General features: G+C 35.5%; 1 protein-coding gene across 1 annotated transcript; it reads left to right on the top strand.

Moving 5' to 3' along the window:
* Positions 2,375-4,927, top strand: LOC109830692 (NAC domain-containing protein 19-like). The gene is made up of 2 exons (XM_020398046.1): positions 2,375-2,824; positions 3,565-4,927. Exons 1-2 carry the CDS (start codon positions 2,623-2,625, stop codon positions 4,638-4,640), a joined length of 1,278 nt encoding a protein of 425 aa, XP_020253635.1. The 5' UTR covers positions 2,375-2,622; the 3' UTR covers positions 4,641-4,927.

Genomic DNA, 9,735 nt, shown 5'->3' on the forward strand with positions numbered 1-9,735 from the left:
CATATCTTTCATATTCCGACTTAACAACTCAGATCTCGCTAAAATTTGTTGAATATGGTATTTTGGTTACAAAATGTGTGTCGTGGTCATCTCCGTTCAGATAAAACTATGTTCTGAGCCAACGCGATAGAAAGCCTCGTTCAATCCAAATATGTTTTCCTTGTTCAGGCTGGCGTCTTTGCTTCAGATTTGAATCAAATTTATTGTAATGACCTTGCTCGCACTGCTTGTTTTGATTTATTTGGTTTGTATGCCCTTCAAATATGTCAAGCTATTCTAGTGTCACAACATAGATGATTGATTATGTTTGTTTATAAGCTATAATCAGTTATTGATTAATATAATAAAGCTTATAAAAAAACATTAAGTATCTCTTTTTGCTAATGTTATGAGATAAGGTGAATGTAGTTTTTTATATGGTTTTTAAAAACTAAAAAATGATTGGAATTTTAATGTCTTTTTTATATGTTTTAAAAACTAAAAAATGATTGGAATTTTAATGTCTTGATGTTTCAATCTATGTTCATGTTTGGTTCATTCAATTAGTTCACGTATGAGATTAGGACTTTGCTCTAATCCTCAAAATGAATAGTAATAAGCCCCCATTATCCCTCGGTATAAAATGACATAAGATTTTACATGACCATTGTAGACAAAAGATTTTTCATGACCATTGTACCCTCTCGCCTCGTGCATTCCCCACACCAATGATATATATGTATGTATGTATGTATGTATATTAAATTTAGGAAGTCATTTATTACTTTAAATTTTTTTTGGGGTAATCTTTGTAAAGTTTTTAGGGTTGTTTGTAATTTTTGAAACTTTCAAGAGGGTGCTTGTAAAGTTTTTAAGGGATCATTTTTTAAAATTTACTTGGTATTATTTGTAATTTACAAAACTTTCAAGCGGGGTTTTTGTATTTTTTTTGAGGGTTCATTGTCAATTTGAAAACCTTTAAGGGGTTGCTTGTAAAATTTTTAGGAGTTGTTTGTAATACTTTAAAATGTTTAGCTTAATATTTGTTATTGTAGCAACATTCATGAGGCTAGTTGTAAAACTTTTAAACGATTCTAAAGTTTTAAAGGTGATATTTGTATTTTTGGAAACTCTAAGGGTCTGCACTTCTATATATATTAAAATATTAATTATTAATTAAAAAATATATATTCAGAGTATATCCAAAACATCCCCTAATAGAAAATTAATAAAAAATTAAGTGGCAGATTAAACCAATCTCATATAATTTCGGTGTCCGCGAAACTGCTTAATTAGAATATGTCATTCTTCTGCAGTTATATGACTTATAAATTCGTGATAGTCTTATTAATTTTATTTTAAAGACTATTCGTGATAGTCCTATTAATTTTATTTTAAAGACTAATTACGTTCCAATATCCTGAGGTATAATATAATTACACGCGTATCCCTGAAGTTTATGTATCTACGCATATAATCATGAGATTACTGATTCTAATCACGTAGGTGATGATTAACGAACTATGTTTTTTATGTTTGAATTGGATTTTTGGTATAATCCGAACTATAATTATCTCGAATTAGATAAGAATTTGGACAATTTCATTAATTAATAAATTTAGTATGTTAACAATAAACAAATATAATTCAATTAGTAATTTTCTGCATTGTAAGTCATAAAAGTAACAATTATTCTTCTTAATTTCTATAGTTAAATATGTAATAAAAAAAGTTAAACAACAATACAATTTTAATGCATAATTAAAACAACAAACTCTTACCCAATCTCAGAAAGAGCAAAAAAAAAAAAAAACAGAATTCTGTTAAGTATTACAGTGCATTTCCCCCCCTTTCTTTTTAACTTTCTGATACTTACACATACAAGTAGGGGTAATGATAAATAAAAATAAACTATGCAAAATCAAAATTTTCTCATACAAATCCCTAATAATAAAATAATTGCTAATATGCAAAAAAAGTAGAAATCTAATGCAAATAAAAATAACTTCTTATGCAAAACCCATATGCAAATCTCTTCTCATAAATTTTTTTTGCCGCCTACAGCTAGGAAAATAATTAATAAACAAGTATTTATATTTGAAGCATCAAAATCAGGTGATGGGAGTATAGAATAGAGCTGAGGAGGTAATAGACTAATTTACAGTCAAGTAGTTAATTGGAACGGACTAATGAACAACATTTCCTAATTTGATGAGTAGTTTTATTGCATACTTTCCTAATTTGTTAAGTAGCGTAATTATTCCGCGAGTAATCATCATTAACACTTTGATTTGGCGGGAATTTCAGAGGGAGAATGATCCTAGCCGTCCATCTATCCCTCATTGCCTTCTATAAATCAAGTTCAGAGAGGGGAAAACGGTCACGCGCACAAACTCTCACTCCCTCTCTCTCTCTCTCAAATTGAAATTCCAAATTCTAGGGTTTTTAATTCGCCGCCGCAGACGATCGATTCTGAAAACCTAGCAGCGATCGCAAAGCTAGGGTTTCCGTTTCTTTCAGAAGCAAATAAGATTCTTGTTCGTAGCTGGTGTGGCCATCGATCGCTCTGTTTGAAAACCTAGCTCCAAGCTCTCATCTTTTCTTTCCAAAAAAGCTAGGGTTTTTTCTGCGAAATTGGCAGCCATGGAGATACAAGAAGTTGAAGGAGCCGACGATCTCCAGCGGGCTGATCCGGTTCTTTTTCAGTTCCCGGGGTTTAATTTTAAACCCAGCGATGTTGATCTTGTGGCCTTTTACCTTCGGAGGAGGATCAGCGGAGGAATGACCCCGAGCAACTTGGTCAGAGATTTGGATATCTACTCAACGGAACCCTGGAATCTTCCTGGTAATTCTGATCTTTTACTTTCTTTCATCTGATGTGTCAATGCAAAGGAATCGGCTTTTCTTGTTAACAAGTCGCGAATTAGCTTCTCTAGTTCTTTGATTGTTTGCTTTGTGTTGATTTGTTATTCAGCCAGAAAATGAAGGGTTTCTTGTTAATCATTTGATGCAATATGAATCACTTTTTATTGCTAGTTTAGTTCGAGAGTAGGCTTTTTGATCTGTTTCGCTTGATACCCGTCAATCATTCTAGGGTTATGGAGCTCTTGGGCTCTTCAAATCTGCATGGGGGAAAAAGAAATTATCGGTGCATTCTAATGCACGAGCTTTTATGTCATATCATGTAGTAGTGTGGTGTTGAATTTAGAGACATTACGTTGCCCTTTTACACTAGCTATGAAGGGAGGGGCACGCGTATGGTAAAGGTTTCTTACTTTGATGAACTAGTATTCTCCAGTTTGGTAATGAATTATTTTCTTTACTCATTTAGTTAGTTACTTTATTATTTTAAAGTTATGTTTCTGTGGCCTTCTTGCTGTCTATATTTTATTAACTAATTCGATTATGATACCTCCTCTGCTACTGATTTATTTGGATTTCTAATCTTGTTGACATAACTCTGTTGATTTTTTTTTTCTATTAAATGTCACCTCCTATTAATTTACCTGTCACATTTAAGCAATCCGCCCGCTAAATATGTTGCTGGTTTTGATTTCTAACCTGTTTTTGATGAATGGTTTGCAGGTGGTCTGTTTCAGTCCGAAAGTGAGAAGTACATGTTTTTTTTCACTCGCAGACACCCAATCAGTGCACGCTCTCGGAAGTTTAATCGCACTGCTGGCTGTGGTTTATGGCACGGTAGTAGCAAAGACAAAAATGTCATACATGGATCTCAAGTTATTGGGTACAGACTGCAATTCACTTTTAAGAAGATCGACGCCGGGAACCAGAAGATCCCTACCAACTGGATTATGCATGAATTCCGCCTCAACAAAACTACAAACATTGATAGCTTGGTGCTTTGTAAAATCTTTAAGAGGAAGCATGGTGAAGAGGGAGAGACAGATGGCCTCGGCGCTGGCATTGCTCTCTCTGATGTTTGTGATGGTGAAGAAGAAAAAGAGAGATTTGCAAAGAGGAGGAGGATTGTGGAATCAGGTGGACAAAAGTTCTTGATGGATGGTTATGCTGAGACATCCTCCAAGAATGCATCATCATCATTATCCTCATCATCATTGCATCATGAAGCACCTAGTGTCGCTGTTGAGAAACCAATTCAACGTCAAGAACAGACAACAACATATGAGAGTCTCGAGAAGAGGAGGCAAGTTGAGAAACAAACACAACAAGAAGCCTACATGGCCGATAACAGTGAGAAGAGATACTGTCGTGTGGACAATACTAAGGCAGCCGACCAACCTTTAGTATTCAAGGATGAATTTGCTTCACTGGAGGACCTTATCTGCCTTGATGACTTTCCACAATGGACTACGGAGTTTAATGCATCACCTTTAGTGGGTGATTGTGATGAGACACCATTCTTGCCTTATGAAGAACAAACAGCAACAGAGGAAAGACTCGAGATGGGGAAGCAAGTTGAGGAACCAGATCAACAGCAAGGCGTCTTGGCTCATTACAATGAGGACACTACTGAAGCAAACAGCCAGTCTTCGTTGTTCAATGCTGTATATGAGTCTCTTTTCTTTGATGATTCTTCACCACAGGATGCCAAAATTGATGCGTCATCATCTTTTTTCCCTTGCTCTGATGACCTTCAAAATCTGGGGTGGGCTGGTCTTTACCATTCGCTGATGAAGTAAGGCTGCCCTCAGCCACATGACTGCTTGCTTACTTGCTTACTTACTGGTGTTGAGATATCCGACTTTTGTCAGAGGATTTCCAAAACTGATAGTGCTGAGATATCCAAAAAAAATTTTAGAGGATTTTCATGAATTGCTTGTGTACAAAGAAGAACTCACCCCCATTAACTTCAAGTGACCTTTGTTGACCTCATCGATAACCAGTACAATCTTACAATGTAGGCTCTCTACAAAGGGTGCATCTTGTGTTATTTCATTCCGTTGTTAATAAAATTATTCATTCTTATTTAAATGGGATATAGTCCAGTATCTTTTACTTTTACTTTATGCATTTTCTGCTTCTTAGTCCTTGTATGCATGTTTTTTTAGGTGCTCATATGTACGTTTAATTTGCAAGATAATTTATCGTTTAATCATTATTCAGGTTTGATTTTTTTTTGTCATTCCCATAATAACAATTAAGCTTCCCTTTTGACACTGAATCAATTTGACTATGCTTGTGCTGGGAGAGAGAATCCACAATAAAATAACTGAAAAAACAAAATGATTACTGTCAGGTTGAGTAACTGAGTATCCATAGTTTATCCTTCTTAGCACTTGGAAGAATGTCAATTTTGCAGGTTTTAATCGCTTCATACTCTTCAGTCCTTCTACACGATGATATGGCAATAGTTCTATACTGAGCAAGCCGGCTGAACTATTCACGATGTCACTTGTCACCTACACGATGATATGGCAATAGTTCTATACTGAGCAAGCCGGCTGAACTATTCACGATGTCACTTGTCACAATAATTTGAAATGCTAATAATGATAATACTGAGCAAGCCGGCTGAACTATTCACGATGTCACTTGTCACAATAATTTGAAATGCTAATAATGATAATCGTTTCATCTTGAACTTCTCCTTAATTAGAACCGCAATCTTAATCTTAAATTAAAATATTTTATACCTCACGGTGGTGTACGTTACGTAGCTATTTTTAAGATAGAAAGAAAGTTCTGCTTTATTATATAAATGAACATCTCATGTTATTATGTTAAAGAAAGACTTCAATTCTTTTGACAAACATCTAGGATTCTTCTCATGTCCTTATGTACATATTCATTCGTTATTATATAAATGAACGGGGATCTGATCCGTTGTTTTTGTTTCCATAAAAGAAAGTGGGCTTTGATAGAAGTTTTTATTTATTTATTTATTATTAAATAGCATTTTTTTCAGAAGTTTTAAATGCTACATCTTAAGAAATGCATTACTTTCATCATTTGAGCACCAAATTTTATTGCAGAAAGATGCAAGGTAGGCTTTTGTGTCCTTCGGGTCAATTATTATTTCTGTCCGTCTCCTTAAAAATAGGCAAACTAGTAAATGAAAATATTTCTGCATCTAAGTATGAATAGGTTTGTTGATTATACTGGAGGTGGATAATAGTGGTGAGCCATCACCTCCTCACTTCATGACATAGAAAGTATCCTTTTTATTCTACTTAAGAACAATTTGGTTACCTAGAATATGAGCAATAGTTATTTTAATGGAAACCTGAGCAATACTATGCAGAATTTTTTTTTGGAATCAATTCACCACTATAGGATTTTGTAAATAGAGATTTTGTAAAGAGCAAGAATAGTGGACACAGTCATAAGGCACGCAGATACAACACAATGTCGACATTCTAGTCCTAAAACTCAATTAAATGTAGGATAAAAGAGCATAGCCACATCAAATATATTCTTATGTATAGATAATACACATCAAAGCCCATAGTGATAAGACATTCTGTAGAAGTATAACGAAAAATAAGATGACATTCTAGTGAACCATATATGTGGTTTTATTTTGGTGTTTAAATAATAATCTCAAAAAAAACCCTGAACTTTGGGATTTTTACATGTAAGGTGTCTCACAAAAGCCTTACCTATGAACTTTCTCATTGGAGCCCATATGTATAATTTGCAAATGACTAAAATTTCCAAGAGAGAAGAAAAACCTCAATTGGCGGGTGGCGGGTACATTGCCAGTAAATACAAATGACTAAATTTAGGATTCTTTTCTCTCAAGAACATTTTTACTTATTTGCTCGATATATTTGGGTTCGATGAGAAAAGCTGAAAGATAGGAGGTTTTGTGAGACACCCTTAATTTCGTTCTGCTAGGGTGTTTTTTTTTTTTTTTTTGAGACAAAAAATTCAGAGGGTTATGTGCAATACCCCCAATTTCAGTTGGATTTGTTAAAATTAACCATTAAATATGTTGGAGAGTTTTTTTAAAAAAGGGAAGTGTCACTTTCAATGAATAGTAAAAAAATACTTTCAATGAATAGTAAAAACATGAGGATTTTATTTTTTCTTCGGCGATGCCAAACTCAGAAAATTTTATGCGTGGGGCCCACATGCATAGTTAATATATTATTTTATTAGTGCATAGTATTTTCCCAAACGTTATAAATAGACCTCAAATCCTTAAGGAAAATTCATTCCAAAAACAACAATCAATATATACAGATATAGATTGTAAAATAGCTGATGCTTATAGGAATTTTACCTAATAGATTGAGGAGATCTTTTGCCTGATAGATCGAGGAGATCTTTACCTGATAGATCGAGGAGATCTTTGCCTGATAGATCGAGGAGATCTTGATAGTAATGGGTCGGTACACACCAGAGTACTGGACCGCTGTATCTGGAAGCAATTTGGCCTTGGGATCCTTGTACCAGAGTAGGCCAAATAATGCTTTAAGCACAACATTTTACAAACGCACAGCAGCTGAGTTGAAAATTATAAATTACTGCACTTTAATTTTTCTGTTAAGTTTTTGCTATTATATATCTATATTATTCCAGATTTAATCACAGGCGCCAACAGTTTTAAAGCATTATTTTGATCTACCATGGATCCTGCGAGGACTCTTGGAGTGGATTGTCTTAAGTTAGAGAACTTTGACGGTTCTAACTTCAACGCATGGCATCGAAAAGTAATCTTCGGGATGCAACTCCTGAAAATCTACTATGTGGTTTCTGAGAAAAAACCCGACTCTGAAGAAGACTCTGAAGCTGAAGCCTCTTGGGCTAGAGATGATCACTTTTGCAGGAGTTATCTCCTTAACTGCCTAGCCGATCATTTAGCAGACGCTTACACCAACAAGCCCTCTGCAAAGGAAATCTGGAATGCTCTGGAGGACCAGTACAAGGATGAGGAGAAGCTCTCCAAATCTCACCTCATTGACAAATTTCTGGACTTGAAGTTCGAAGATAATACTGAGGTTTTGCCTCAAGTCAAAGAGCTTGAAAAGCTTGTTATGAAGCTGAAGGATGAAAATATCAGTCTTTTTCAAACCTTTATTTCTGGTGCAATTATCAACAAGCTTCCTCCATCTTGGATGTCATTCTCTAATGACATTCGGAGAAGGAAAAGGCATGTGATTCTATCTGATTTGAAGTGGTTCATTCGGATCGACGACGAGACTCAGACTCGCACGAAGACTGAGCTCCTTGCTAAGCAGAAGGCGTCTGCTAACATGGTGGCTGCTAATTCTGAAAAGGGTAATAATTCATCTTTCAAGAAAAAAAGTCTTTTAACAGAAAGAAGAATCAGAATCTGAAGAACCTGAACGTCCAGAAGAAGGAGTTCAAGAAGAGCAGCAAATGTTTTAACTGTGGGAAGCAAGGATATTTTGCCAAAGATTGCAAAGTACCAAAGAAGAAAACAACAAACAATGTCAATCAAGTTGATGATTGTGTGACCATGCTCTTCCAGGTAACAACTCCAACCAACATCTCTAGTTGGTGGTTAGACACGAGTGTTACTTGTCATGTATACTCCAATAAAGATATGTTCTCTTCTTATGTTGCTACCAAAGAGAATGTATTAATGGCTGATCATTCTGTGGTTTCTGTTCTTAGAACTGGGACTGTGGTGCTGACTATTTCTTCAGGAAAGACTCTAACATTGAATGATGTGAAACACGTTCCCTCAATTACCAAAAACTTAGTCTCTGGAAGCATGCTGTGTGATACAGGCATGAGGCTAGATTTCTAAGGAGGAAAGCTGTATTATCATTCAAGAAAATATATTTTGGCAATGCATATCATACTGATAGCATGTATAAAATCAGTACGAGTGCACCCAACCCCGTTGTAAATGAAATATCCTCTTCTGCTTACTCCTCTGTGTTATCGCACAATAGGTTGGGACATGTAAATTATAGAAAATTATCCAGCATTGAGAAGTTAGGATTACTTCCAAAATATGGGATAACAAACCTGAGAAGTGTGAAGTTTGCGCGCAAGCAAAGCTGACGAGGAAGCTATTTTTAAGTGTCACGAGGAGCACCAACATGTTGGATCTGATTTATTTAGATACTTGTGACTTCAAGAGCTTCATCACTTGTGACGGCAAGAAGTACTTCATCACCTTCATTGATGACCATTCTTGCTTCTGTCACGTTTACCTGTTGAAATCTAAAGATGAAACCTTCAGCAAATTTGTTAAGTTTCGGACTCGAGTGGAGAAGCAGCTTGGATTGCATGTGAAAAGACTCAGGAGCGACAGAGGAGGAGAATACCGATCTAAGGAATTAGAAGCATACTTCAAGGAGCATGGAATCATTGCAGAAGCTACTGCTCCGTATTCTCCACAATCTAATGGGATTGCAAAAAGAAAGAATCGCACATTGACTGAAATGGTGAATTTGATGCTAATCACATCTAGTCTACCTACCTGCTATTGGGGAGAGACTTTGCTAATGACAAACTAGATTCTGAACAGAGTATCCTATTTCAAAACTAATAATACTCCTTATCAGTTATGGTTGGGATATCCAGATTCTTTGGATAGTCTCAAAGTGTGGGTGTGTCTTGCATATGTTCGAATTCCAGATATCAGAAGGCCTAAGCTTGGACCAAAGGAAAATAGATGTGTGTTTCTTGGCTTTGCTGGAGATAGCAATGCGTGCAGGTTCCTAGACCTTGGAACCAACTCCATCATTGAAGCTCGGGATGTAGAATTCTTTGAGGATAAGTTTATCAAACATAAAGACTTATTGCTCAAAGATATAGTAGGGAATGCTAATACATCAAATGCACAAGAGGAGC

The sequence above is a fragment of the Asparagus officinalis genome, chromosome 2, assembly GCF_001876935.1.
Source record: "Asparagus officinalis chromosome 2, Aspof.V1, whole genome shotgun sequence".
Classification (NCBI taxonomy): Eukaryota; Viridiplantae; Streptophyta; class Magnoliopsida; order Asparagales; family Asparagaceae; genus Asparagus; species Asparagus officinalis.

Coding starts and splice junctions, on each gene's coding strand:
- LOC109830692 (XM_020398046.1), top strand. CDS start 2,623: ATGGAGATACAAGAAGTTGAAGGAGCCGACGATCTCCAGCGGGCTGAT. Junction 2,825..3,564: donor GGAACCCTGGAATCTTCCTG/GTAATTCTGATC, acceptor AATGGTTTGCAG/GTGGTCTGTTTCAGTCCGAA.